Source organism: Anolis sagrei, chromosome 7 (genome assembly GCF_037176765.1).
Source record: "Anolis sagrei isolate rAnoSag1 chromosome 7, rAnoSag1.mat, whole genome shotgun sequence".
NCBI classification, from domain to species: domain Eukaryota; kingdom Metazoa; phylum Chordata; class Lepidosauria; order Squamata; family Dactyloidae; genus Anolis; species Anolis sagrei.
Window position 1 is genome coordinate 15,891,888 of NC_090027.1, and position 13,917 is coordinate 15,905,804.

A 13,917-nucleotide genomic window follows, 5' to 3' on the forward strand; every position below is an offset into this window, starting at 1 on the left:
AATAAATCCCAGCAACTACAACTCCCAAATGTCAAAGTCAATTTTTTGAGTGATGTTTGCTCCTTGGGTTAGTAGGTATCTTGTGGAAAAATTTGGCGGCAATTCATCCAGTGGTTTTTGAGTTATGTTAATCCCACAAACGAACATTACATTTTTTATTTATATAGGTGCCTATACATGTATATGGAGCCCCTGGTGGCACAGTGTTTAACCCACTGTGCCACCGGGGGCTCCATATACATGTATAGCGCTGAGCTGCTGAGCTTGTTGACCGAAAGGTCGCAGGTTCGATTCTGGGCTTTTGCTGTCAGCCCTAGCTTCTGCCAACCTAGCAGTTTGGAAACATGCAAACGTGAGTAGATCAATAGGTACCACTCCGGCGGGAAGGTAACGGCGCTCCATGCAGTCATGCTGGCCACATGGCCTTGGAGGTGTCTACAGACAACGCTGGCTCTTCGGCTTAGAAATTGAGATGAGCACCACACCCCAGAGTCAGACATGACTGGACTTAATGTTAAGGGACAACCTTTGCCTTTACCTTACATGTATATACAATTTCATATACATTCATAGACAGATGCTCTTAAAGCTTTTTCTCAGAGTTGCTGTAACAGGCGCCCTCTGTCGGGACAAAATGAAAAGGCCTGCGCAGAAACGTGAGTCAATGGGAAGGGAGGGAAAGGGTTGCTTTTCCTTTAAATATGCAAATGATCGCGAGGGAGGGTGGGGCGCGGCCGGGAGCGCCAGTTAGCCGGCCAATCAGGAGTGTGGCGGCTCCGCAGAGGTCCCGCCCCTTTTGATTCCTAGAGGTCTCTACGAATTCTCCGAAGGGGAGGAAGGGGAGGTGACGTCACTTCAGGCCCTGCCCCTTCCGCCGGCGCCATTTCTGAGCGGAAGAGACGGAGGCGAGGAGTCCATTGGAGCCAAGGGCGAAGAGGAAGGAAAGAGGTAAAGGAGGGGAAATATGGCAGAATCTCACGGAGGAAATACAAATAGGGAAAAGTAGTTGAATGCAAAAGTACTGCTGCGGGAGTAGCACTGGCATCAGTTTAGATAAGTGGCTTCATAGAATCGTCAAGTTGGAAGAGGCCACATGGGCCATCTAGTCCAACCCCTGCGAAAAGCACAATCAAAGTACCCCTGACAGATGGCCATCTAGCCTCTATTTAAAAGCCTCCAAGGTTTGCTCTTGCTGTTTTCTTAGAATTGTGTGTCGTAGCTTAGGACCCCATATTATTATTGTTATTAATAGTAATAGTAATAAAAACTTTATGTATACCCTGCCACCATCTCCCCAAGAGTAAAAACAAAGCAAGCAAAAAAAAAATACAATTAATATGACTCACATATAAGCAATGACACACTATTTATTTATTTATTTATTATTTAAACTTATATGCTACCACCCCCCTGGGGCTCGGAGTGGCTTACAAGAATGGCTAAAATCTAACAAAATTTAAGGGCAATTTAAAACAATTTAAAAACAACAATATCAAACATTAAAAGCCTGTCGAAACAGGTATGTCTTACATGCCCTGCGGAAAGCTGGTAAGTCCCGCAAGGTATGGACTTCAGGTGGCAGAGTGTTCCAGAGTGATGGTGCCACTGCTGTGAAGGCTCTGCATCTGGTTCCTGTTAGATGCAAGGTCTTGACACTGGGAATTTCCAATAGATCTTGGTCCTCAGAACGGAGGGATCTCTGGGGTTGGTAGGGGGTGAGGCGGTCCCTCAGGTACATCGGCCCCAGACAATGCAAGGCCTTAAAGGTGAGTACCATCACTTTGAAAGTGATCCGGTGCTTAATTGGTAACCAGTGCAGCTGCAGTAAGATTGGGGTTATGTGGCATCTCATCGGAATTCCCGCAAGAAGCCGAGCAGCTGCGTTTTGTACCAACTTGAGCTTCCGGATCACCGACAGAGGAAGGCCAATGTCGAGGGCGTTACAGTAGTCTAGTCTTGAGATGACCGTGGCCTGGATCACCGTAGCTAGGTCGTCCCTGGACAGGAAGGGGGCCAGCTATCTAGCCTGCTGCAGATGAAAAAAGGCAGTTCTGCTAACGGCGGATACCTGGGCCTCCATCGTCAGCAGAGGGTCCAAAAGGATTCCCAGACTCTTTACCAATGGTGACAGGCGTAGCACCTCACCATCCAGGGTAGGCAGCTGGATATCACCACTGCCCGGTCGACCCAGCCATAGGATCTCCGTCTTTGCTGGATTCACCCTCAACCTGCTGGCACTCAGCCATCCAGTAACGGCCTCGAGGCACTGATGGAAACAGTCGGGTACAGAGTCCGGTCAGCCTTCCATCTTCAGCAGCAGCTGAGTGTCATTGGCGTACTGATAACACTCAAGCCCAAAACTTCGAACCAGCTGAGCAAGTGGTCGCATATAGATGTTAAATAACAGATGGCCATCTATACTCTATTTAAAAGCCTCCCAAGGTTTGCCCTTGCTGTTTTCTTAGAATTGTGTGTTGTAGCTTAGGACCCCATCACATTATTATTATTAATAGTAATAGTAATAAAAACTTTATGTATACCCTGCTACCATCTCCCCAAGAGGACTCGGGGCAGCTTACATGAAGCCAAGCCCAACAACACATCAGTAAAAACAAAGCAGCAAGCAAATAAAACAATACAATTAATATGACTCACATATAAGCAATGACACACAAATTATAAAACCTTATGGCCGGGCCAAATGTAATAATTTTTTTTAAATGAACACTGGAAGTGAACAGTAGGATGTATCTAAGCAGGAGGGTATTAAAAATAATGTAGGGAGACCAATCCAACAGGTAATTAAAGTGCTTCTGAGGACATTTTCATCATCATCATCATTTTTACTTATTAATCGCCCTCCATCCGAGATGCTCCAGGTGATTTACATAGCAGAAATTATACAGGATAAAACACATACATACAAATATTAAAATTAACATGGGTCAAATGCTCTAGTAAAAAGCCAGGTCTTAAGTGCTAGGATAAAATGCCCTGAGTCACGCATGGCTCTCAAATAGGGAGGCAAGGAATTCCATTTTGCAGGGAATTGATCAGAGCAGGGCATTGTTTCCTTTATTCAGGGAAGGCACACTGGAACAGCTACGTTTTCAGGCTCCGCCTAAAGACTACCAATGTGAGGGCTTGTCTGATATCCTTGGGGAGTGAGTTCCAGAGTAGGGGGGCCACCATAGGGAAGGCCCTCTCCCTTGTCCCCACCAATCACGCCTGCAAAGGGGGCGGGAGTGAGAGCGAGAGCAGGGCCTCTCCAGATGATCGAAGAGATCACGTGGGTTCATAAACAGAAATGCGGTCAGGGGGGTAGACCGCTCCCTGTAAGTTGTTCCAGTTAGTTAACTGGCTGCCGCCCATTGTACCAATTGAAATTTCTGAGCCGTCTTCAAGGGCACGTAGAGTGCATTACAGTAATTCAATCTGCCGTGGACCACCATGGCCAGATCCAACTTCATGAGGTACGGTTGCAGCTGGCGCATGAGTTTTAATTGTGTGAAGGCCCTCCCAGCCACCGCTGACGCCTGGACTTCAAGCGTCAGTGATGAGAATGAATCCACTTTAAAGCCGGTTTCTGCCTTCTGTAGAATTCGGAGGTTTGTAGTATAGGGAGGAGCTTTTAAAAGCCTCACTAAATTACAAACCCCAGCATTCTGCAGGAGCCAGAAACCTGATTTAAAGTGGATTCATCAAGCTGGGCACACTCTCGACCTTGTCTTTGTGGCGGACGACGAATTGATCAGAGTGGAAGATCAAAACATCCTTCCAGCGTCATGGTCTGACCATCACCTGATCACATTTAGACTTACTGCGACCCTAAACCTCCACAGGGGTGGAGGACAAATTAAGATGGTCCGCCCTAGGAGACTGATGGATCCGGATGGATTCCTGAGGAATCTTAGGGTTCTTCCTGCCTTGGAGCCTGGCGATTCTATCGACGCCTTGGTAACTCTCTATAACGGGGAGATGGCCAGGGCGTTAGATATGATCGCACCCGAACGCCCCATCTCGTTGCGTCGTGACAGGCCATCTCCTTGGTTCACCGAGGAGCTGGCTGTGATGAAGCATACGAGAAGGGGGCTAGAGCGCAAATGGAGGAAATCTCGAGATGTGTCCGACCGAACACGGGCTAGAGCCTCTCTTAAGGCATACTCTGTGGCCATACGGGTGGCCAGGAAGTCATTCACGACCGCTCGTATAGCATCTGCAGCAAATAGATCATCGGAGCTGTTTCGGGTCGTGGGAGAACTCCTCCACCCACCTGCGGCGGAGGAGGTCCCTGACGACCCCACAGCTCGGTGTCGCGATTTCGCACACCATTTTGCAGATAAAGTCACCCAGATACGCCTCGAGCTCGACTCCAATTCCATCGCAGTGCCTGAAGAGGTGACGGAGGCACCTGCTTATCCAATTTTGTGGGATTCTTTTAGGCTTGTTCTTCCTGAAACCGTGGAGGAGATTCTTGGGGCTGTGAGAGCGACCACCTCATCTCTAGACCCATGCCCATCCTGGCTCATTAAATCAGCCAGAGGGGGGTTGCTTGACTGGTTTGTACCGATTGTCAATGCATCGTTGGAGCAAGGGATTTTTCCATCTAATTTGAAGCAGGCCGTGGTTCGCCCACTTATCAAAAAGCTTCCCTTGACTCCACGGTGCTAAATAATTACAGGCCGATCTCCAAACTCCCCTTTTTGGGTAAGGTGCTGGAGAGGGTGGTCGCCTCTCAGCTCCAGGGTTTCCTAGACAATACCAACTACCTAGATCAGTCACAGTCTGGTTTCAGGCCTGGTCATGGCACCGAGACAGCCTTGGTCGCCTTGGTGGATGACCTCCGCAGAGAGCTGGACAGGGGGAGTGTGACCCTGCTGGTTCTCTTGGACATCTCAGCGGCTTTCGATACCATCGATCATGGTATCCTTCTGGGTCGTCTCTCCGGGATGGGCCTTGGGGGCACGGTTCTGTCGTGGCTCCAGTCCTTCCTGGAGGGACGAACTCAGATGGTGAAGCTGGGAGACGCCTGCTCTGACCCCTGGCCTTTGACCTGTGGGGTCCCGCAAGGCTCTATTTTGTCGCCCATGCTTTTTAACATCTACATGAAACCGCTGGGAGAGGTCATCCGGAGTTTTGGAGTTGGGTGCCATCTCTACGCGGATGACACACAACTCTACTACTCTTTTCCACCTAATTCCAAGGAGGCTTCTCAGGTGCTAGACGAGTGCCTGGCCGCTGTGTCGATCTGGATGAGGAGGAACAAGCTGAAGATCAATCCCGATAAGACAGAGGTCCTCCTGGTCGATCGTAAACCGGATCGGGGTATAGGGTGGTCGCCTGTGTTGGACGGGGTTACACTCCCCCTGAAGCCACAGGTCCGCAGTTTGGGCGTCCTCTTGGATTCTTCGCTTACACTTGAGGCTCAGGTGTCGGCGGTATCCGGGAGGGCCTTTGCGCAACTGAGACTTGTGCGCCAACTGCGACCATACCTCGTGAAGGCTGATCTGGCTGGGGTGGTCCATGCCTTAGTCACCTCTAGAATGGATTACTGCAATGCGCTCTACGTGGGGCTGCCCTTGAAGACGGCTCGGAAACTTCAATTGGTCCAGCGGGCAGCAGCCAGGATGCTAACCGGGGCTCATTATCAAGAGAGGTCTACCCCTCTATTTAAGGAGCTCCACTGGCTGCCGTTTATTTTCCGAGCCCAATTCAAGGTGCAGGTGCTCACCTACAAAGCCCTAAACGGTTTGGGACCACCCTACCTGCGTGACCGCATCACCATCTACGAACCCACACGCTCGCTACGGTCATCTGGAGAGGCCCTGCTCGTGATCCCACCCACGTCGCAAGCGCGCTTGGTGGGGACACGGGACAGGGCCTTTTCTGTGGCGGCCCCCCGACTTTGGAACGCCTTCCCAAAAGATCTCTGACAGGCCCCCACTCTAGCCGTTTTCAGAAGGAATTTAAAAACTTGGCTGTTCCGTTGTGCCTTCCCAGACTAGGAATCCCCATCCCAAGTCCTAGTAGCACCTTAGTATAACTAATTGTCGCTGCACACCGCACTTTTTACCCTACGTGCCTCCTGCCATTTCAGCACTTTTAACCCTTGTACCCCAGTGCACCGGCCGAACCAGTTTTTAATAATGTCTTGATGTACTGCCATTGTCGTTATTTTGTTTATTGTTTGATTTGCTTGCTATTGTGGTGTTATGTTATTTGCTTATTGTTGATTTGCTTTGTTATTGCGATGCTACGTTTTCTATTTATTTATTTATTTATTTCTGCTACTTATACCCCGCCCTTCTCACCCCCGAGGAGGGACTCAGGGCGGCTTACACAGACGGCACAATTCGATGCCCTTATACAAATACATACAAATATAAAAACAGTAATTAATAATTAACAGATTAAAAACATTAATATATAGCACCATAGCACAACAGTAAGCAATCTCATGGTCAGTGTTTGTATTGTGTTTTGTGGCTTCGGCCTGTGTAAGCCGCATCGAGTCCTTCGGGAGATGCTAGCGGGGTACAAATAAAGTTAATAAATAAATAAATAATAATGTGACAAGGAAGTTAGTGTGTTTGTGTGTGTTTATGTTTATGTATATGTATAAATACGTGAGAGGAAGTCATAGGGAGGAGAGAGCGAACTTGTTTTCTACTGCCTTGGAGACTAGGACTGGGAACAATGGCTTCAAGTGATAGAAAAGGAGATTCCACCTGAACATTAGGAAGAACTTCCTGTGAGAGCTGTTCAGCAGTGGAACTCTCTGCCTCGGAGTGTGGAGGGGGCTCCTTCTTTGGAGGCTTTTAAACTGAGGCTGGATGGCCATCTGTCAAGGGTGCTTTGAATGTAATTTTCCTGGTTCTTGGCAAGGGTTGGACTGGATGGCCCATGAGGTCTCTTCCAACTCTATGTTTCTATATGTTATTTGTTTTCGGGTTCCAGGAAACCACAAAACAGGAAGGAGAAATCAAGAGTCCCTCAACGATAGAGGGTGGGGTATAAAACAAAGTAGAATAATTTCCTATCTTATCAGCAACACCAGAGCTTAGAATCACAGAGTTGGAAGAGACCCCATGGGACATCTAGTCCAACCCCCTTGCCAAGAAGCAAGAAAATCGCATTCAAAGCACCCCCAACAGATGGACATCCAGCCTCTGTTTAAAAGCCTCCATAGAAGGAGCCTCCTCCACACTCTAGGCAGAGAGTTCCACTGCTGAACAGATCTCACTGTTAGGAAGTTGCTCCTAATGTTCTGGTGGAATTTCCTTTCCTATAATTTGAACCCACTGCTCTGAGTCCTAGTCTCCAGTGCAGCAGAAAACAAGCTTGCTCCCTCCTCCCTTTAACCTTCTCTAAAGCACAACCCTTTAGACCAGGGGCCCTCAAACTTTTTAAATAGAGAGCCAGGTCAGTCCCTCAAACAGTTGGAGGGCCGGATTATAATTTGAAAAAAAATAATGAATGAATTCCTATGCACACTGCACATATCTTATTTGTAGTGCAAAAATCCCCACTGATAAACAATACAATAATTAAAATGAAGAACAATTTTAACAAATATAAACTTATTAGTATTTCAGTGGGAAGTGTGGGCCTGTTTTTGGCTGATGGGATAGGGTTGTTGTATGCTTTCAAGTCATTTCAGACTTAGGCTGACACTTAAGTGAGGGCCAGGTAAATGACTTTGGAGGGCCATATCTGACCCCCAGGCCTTAGTTTGAGGACCCCTGCCTTAGACATTCCAGAGCTCTCAGGCATGATAGTTGAGGTGGAGTCAGTTTGCATTCATTCCACAGGGAAGCCTTTCAGAAGCACAGAACATTTAGGACCTTTTAGAGACCACTTTTTTAATTTTTTAATTATTACACTTGGCCCAGCCATAGGTTATTAAACATTTGTTGTGCTACTGTCAGTGTTTATTGCTTATTTTTTGTTTATGAGATTTATTTTAACTGTTTTGTATTGTTGTTTGTTATTGCTTTTATTGATGTATTGTGGGCTCGGCCTCATGTAAGCCTCACCGAGTCCCTTGGGGAGATGGTAGCGGGGTATAAATAAAGTTTTTTTATTATTATTATTACTTGAAGGCACCTTCCAAAAAGCATCCAGGGGACACCCCCCCCCCCCAACATACGCACAAAGTCTTCAGTTTTCTTAGGATTTCCTTTTGGGAGGCCATAATTATAGGCCCATGTTTTTATTTAATGCATGGGGAAAGAATGGCTTATCATCTTCCCCCTTTTCAGGCTGTTTCGCCCATTTGTGAGGCGGCTTGTATGGGAAAACTGCTCAGAGCAGATCTCTCCAGGTCAGGATTTATTGTGTTGCTCATGGCAAAGACATTTCTAGGATCCTGTATGGAAAGCCTGTGTTCTTCTTTTTTAAGAATCAGTGTTTGGCTTTGCTGATATCTGTGTATGCGCTTGAGACCCCGATGTCTCAGTTTCCTGGTAGGGGAGCAAACCCCTTTGCTCCTCCTTTTTGGGCTCCTCTCTCTCTCTCTCTCATTCATTCATTCATATATATATATATATATATATATATATATATATATAATCTGTCTTTCTGTCTATCTGTCTCTATCTCTCTCTCATCCAGGTTTCTAACTTTTAAACATTTTATCTCATACATCTGGTCCGCCCTTTGTGTTTGATTTTACTATGCTATTTTATTCTGTTTATTTAATTTGTTATTTTATATGTTTTGTTATGATGTATTTTTGTTGTTTCTGTGTCTAATTATGTTGTATTATTTTTGGGCTTGGCCTCATGTTAACCGAGTCCCGTTTGGGGAGATGGTGGCGGGTTATAAATAAAGATGATGATGATGATGATGATGATGATGATTATTATTATTATTTCCATTTTCAACATGGCCCATGAATTGCTTTGAGTTCCCCTAGGGGTGAGAAAAGTGGTATACAAATACTGTAAATAAATAAATAAAATAAATGAAGGAAAAGGGGGGAAATCTGGGAGGTAAAGAAGGTTTCTGGCTTTGATGGTTGATGTTTTGTTTCTTGACCAGGTGCAGAGAGGAAGAATAAATCCTCTCAGGGTGATGATCTTGCTGAACTCCTGACCTCATTTACCGTTAAGAAGAAGAAGAAAAACAGGAATCAAGTATCTGTATAGCAATTAGACACCCATATCACTGTTGACATGAAAGAGAAAGCATTTAAATGCCTGGAGTGTGGAAAGAGTTTCACTCGGAAGGATTCTCTGCAGCAACATGAAAGGACTCACACTGGGGAGAAGCCCTATGAATGCCAAGAATGTGGAAAGAGCTTCACTAACAGTGGAGGTTTACATTTACATCATATGACTCACACTGGGGAGAAGCCCTATGCATGCCTGGAGTGTGGACAGAGCTTCACTTCTACTTCAGATCTACTTTCACATCAAAGGACTCACACTGGGGAGAAACCCTATGCATGTCTGCAGTGTGGAAAGAGCTTCGCTCATAATTCTACTCTACGTTCACATCAAAGGACTCACACTGGGGTGAAGCCCTATCAGTGCCTGGAATGTGGACAGAGCTTCACTAAGCGTGACAGTCTAAGTTCACATCAAAGGACTCACACTGGGGAGAAACCGTATACATGCCTGAAGTGTGGACAGAGCTTCACTCATAGTTCAAATTTACGTTCACATGAAAGGACTCACACTGGGGAGAAACCCTATGCATGCCTGGACTGTGGAAAGAGCTTCGCTTATAGTTCAAGCTTACTTGCGCATCAAAGGACTCACACTGGGGAGAAGCCCTATACTTGCCTGGAGTGTGGACAGAGCTTCACTAAGCATGGTAATCTAAGTTTACATCAAAGGACTCACACTGGGGAGAAACCCTATCATTGCTTGGAGTGTGGACAGAGCTTTGCTCAAAGTTCAGGCCTACGTTCCCATCAAAGGACTCACACTGGGGAGAAACCCTATACATGCCTGGAGTGTGGAAAGACCTTCACTCATACTTCAAATCTACATGCGCATGAAAGGACTCACACTGGGGAGAAACCCTATACGTGCCTGGAGTGTGGAAAGACCTTCTCTCATAGTTCAAATCTACATTCACATCAAAAGACTCACACTCGAGAGAAGCCCTATACATGCCTGGAGTGTGGAAAGAAATTCACTTATAGTTCAAGTCTTCGTACACATGAAAGAACTCACACTGGGGAGAAGCCCTATCAGTGCCTGGAGTGTGGACAGAGTTTCACTAAGCGTGGTAGTCTAAGTTCACATCAAATGACTCATGGAGGGGAAACCCTATAATCGCCTGGAGTGTGGACAGAGCTTCGCTCATAGTTCAGGTCTACGTTCACATCAAACGACTCGCATTGGGGAGAAGCCCTATCAGTGCCTGGAGTGTGGACAGAGCTTCTCTGAGAGTTCAAATCTACGTAGAGATAGAATTCACATTGGAGAGGACAGCGGTATTTGGCCCCAGAGAGAGACTCTCCAAGACAAGAGTTTTCAAACTTTTCTTATTTTAATGATACTTTATTTCATTTTTGCAGTTTTGTGACTTAAAGGAATGGGGAACAAAGAAAAGGAAAAAAAGATGTGAGTTAGTAAAAAATATGTGTTGACCATCAAGTTTTGTTAGTATATTAATTTGATACATGAGTCTGTTGTATCACCAGAGGTGTGAAGAGGAAGGGTATTATTGTACATATTCTTTAACATATAAAGGTGTTCCAACTACAATATCTTTGGTTCCGAAAGCAAATGAATTCTTGTCATCTGGCATTCACGTTGATCTTTGTTTTCTTATATTGTCCCACCGTAATCTTCTCCTCTAAGCCTGTATAATAAGTGTTTTTTCTATAGTTTTTCTCAGCTTACTTATGCATACTCTGTTTTTACCCTAGATTTAATATTATCCATCCATAACGAAATGAAACAATTTTCACTTGGCCTTACCAAAACACAAAATATAAACACAACATACAGTATATAACTAGTCCGAGTAAAAACAGAAATATATTGATACATAGAGAAAAAATGGGTTTGGCCTACCTGTAACAAAATATACCTTAATCTTAAGTATATACATCAAATGTCTTCATCCCCCTTACACTGTATACCAATCTGATCAATATAGTCTAATCTCTTTTTAGGTGCTTTTTACAGATAAAAATGTAGTTTTGGCTGCTGTATTCCAGCTTATTTTATTACAAATAAAAGGCCATAAAGGTTGTTTCCTTACTTTTTTTGTACAAACAGCAGCTTTGTGATATGTGGTTTATATTCAGGGGTGCCACAGATACAGGCTACTTCATCACATTAGAGAATGAATCCACTTTAAATCTGATTTCTGCCTCCTGCAGAATTCTGGGGTTTGAAGTTTAGTGAGTCTGTTAAAGGCTCCTCCCTAAACTACAAACCTCAGAATTCTGCAGGAGGCAGAAACTGGATTTAAAGTGGATTCATTCTCTGGTGTGATGAGTCTTTCTTCAGGTGGAATATGATTAAATCTGCTGTGTCTCCCCATAGACTCCATTTGTTCAAATCTGGCCCTTGTAAAAGCAATTCTTTTTTTTCTTTTAAAAATATTTTTATTAAGTTTTTTATAGTTGAGAAGATAGTGCACATCGAAAGTGTGAGAACAATTTTCGAATAGGAAAGTTAGGAAAAAGGGTCAGCAGGAAAAGGTGTAAAGGGGGGTAAGGTTAAAGGAAAGGAAAGTTTTTTTTAAAAAAAAAACCTTATTTCCATATATATATGGAAAAAATGAAATAGGTAATAATAATAATAAAAAATAGAGGAAGAGAAAAGAAGTTGGGACTTCCTTCTATTCTTTGGTGGTTGTAAGAAAAGGCCAAATTTGTTTTTACATATTTGGAAAGTCTACTCCTTCCCTGTATTAAATTGACCTTCTCATGACTTTTTTATTTCATATTATCAAGTCTATATTGATTGAGTTAAAATAGTCTTTAACCAGGTTCCAGTTTGTTTTTTGGTTTTTTTTGGGAGACCATGATTTGGTGTAATCCAATAGGATAAAAGCAATTCTTAAGTGTCTCGGCATATCAACCTTTAAGTAAAGTGGCCACTGAAAATTTTGTTTAAAATGGCCTAATGACTTCAAGCAGCCTGTGTTTGACAAAGTGGCTATATCTTTCTGCGCTTCAGTATCTAAAGTCCTTTGAGTTACTATCCTTTTCTCAAAATCCCCAATATGACCTAAGGAAGAGATTTGTAATTCACAAGTGAATAGTAAATGGAACCATATTAATTGGTCAGACCAGGAAGCTTGAATTTGGTCATTAGTTTGTTCTGCCAAGCATAATTTTAGGAGTCTACCATTTTCCAGTTTTTTTATTTGAAGATCCTGATTTTGGCGAGTCCTTCAATTGAGTATATTTCTAATTCTGCTCTGATACAAGCAGCGGTAGCCCTTATGTCTACCCTCAGCATCTGTCTTAGGAATTTTGATTGGATGTATTCCATTACCGATAATATGTTTAGATCCCAAATTTTGACCCTGTAGGGACAATCTTGTTCTGTAAGCTTTTATTATCAGGATTAAAGACTCTTGGTATCTATGGGATAGTAGGCTTGTCAGTGTGTTTGAGCATGCCCTCGTTTTAATTGCGCATGAGTGAAAATGTGCAGGCCCTGAACCTGACTCCGAAAAGACTGACCCAAAGTATGTAAATGAGCTCACCTGTTCTGTACCCTCCGCATTTAGGAATCATTTATACCTTCATGGGTGATTTCCAAACACCGTTATTTGTATTTAGTTTTGTTTACTGTCAATCGTTTTTGTGGGCATGAATGTTAAGTTTGCTTAGTAACCTACTTAATCCAATCTGCTGTCTTCCCGCTACATGGCAGTGATACTAACTTTTCCTGCGAAAATTCCCCATGAGAGCTACGTGCCTTGTAAGCTTACTTTGCAGATAACCCTTGTATATAGGATTATGTAAGCCGAGTAATAAAGGAGTAAAATCAACTGAGTGTGAAGTTCTTAGAATTGTTTGTTTGTTGCTCTACTTTATGTATTTATTTATTTATTTATTTCGTGTATTTCTACCCCGCCCTTCTCAACCCCCGAGGGGGGACTCAGGGCGGCTTACAAAAAGGCACAGTTCGATGCCTACACAGTAATACAGATAAAATATAGACAGCAATTAAAACAGTTTTAACAGTTAAAAACAATCAAAATATATCACAGTCAATAAAAAACCAATCTTATGTTCAACGTTTGCAACTCAGAGTCCATAACTTCATTCCACATTTTCCATTCGTATTAGTCGTCGTTGTGCTTTATTTATCTGCCAGATTGCCCAAACGCCTGGTCCCAAATCCATGTTTTTAATTTCCTTCTAAAGGAGGGATGGCGATGATCTAATTTCCCCGGGGAGTGAATTCCATAGGTGAGGGGCCACCACCGAGAAGGCCCTGCTCCTCGTCCCCGCCAGTCTCACTTGTGATAGAGGCGGGGCCGAGAGCAGGGCCTCCCCGGAGGATCTTAAACTCCAAGGTGGGACGTAGAGGGAGATGCGTTCGGACAGATACGCTGGGCCGGAACCGTATAGGGTTTTGTAGGTCAAAACCAGGACTTTGAATTGTGCTCGGAACTGGATCGGCAGCCAGTGGAGCTGACACAACAGGGGGGGTGGTATGCTCTCTGGTGAGCAATCTGGCTGCCTCCCGCTGGACTAATTGAAGTTTCCGAACAGTCTTCAAAGGCAGCCCCACATAGAGTGTGTTGCAGTAATCTATCCGGGATGTAACAAGAGCGTGGACCACTGTGGCCAGATCCGACTTCCCAAGGTATCTATATAGGATTCATTTATTTGTGTGTGTGTTTTCTGATTTACTGTTATAGTAGCCTCTCAGTGAGCCGTACAGTTTTAGCATTCTACATTATAAAATTACTTTGTTTCTCTTTTTC

General features: G+C 44.3%; 1 protein-coding gene across 1 annotated transcript; it reads left to right on the forward strand.

The window, feature by feature from the left end:
- Positions 1–850: 850 nt before the first annotated feature.
- LOC132782433 (zinc finger and SCAN domain-containing protein 2-like) lies at positions 851–12,972 on the forward strand. Its single transcript, XM_060787232.2, has 2 exons — positions 851–948; positions 9,043–12,972. Exon 2 carries the CDS (start codon positions 9,177–9,179, stop codon positions 10,284–10,286), a length of 1,110 nt encoding a protein of 369 aa, XP_060643215.2. The 5' UTR covers positions 851–948; positions 9,043–9,176; the 3' UTR covers positions 10,287–12,972.
- Positions 12,973–13,917: the final 945 nt, after the last annotated feature.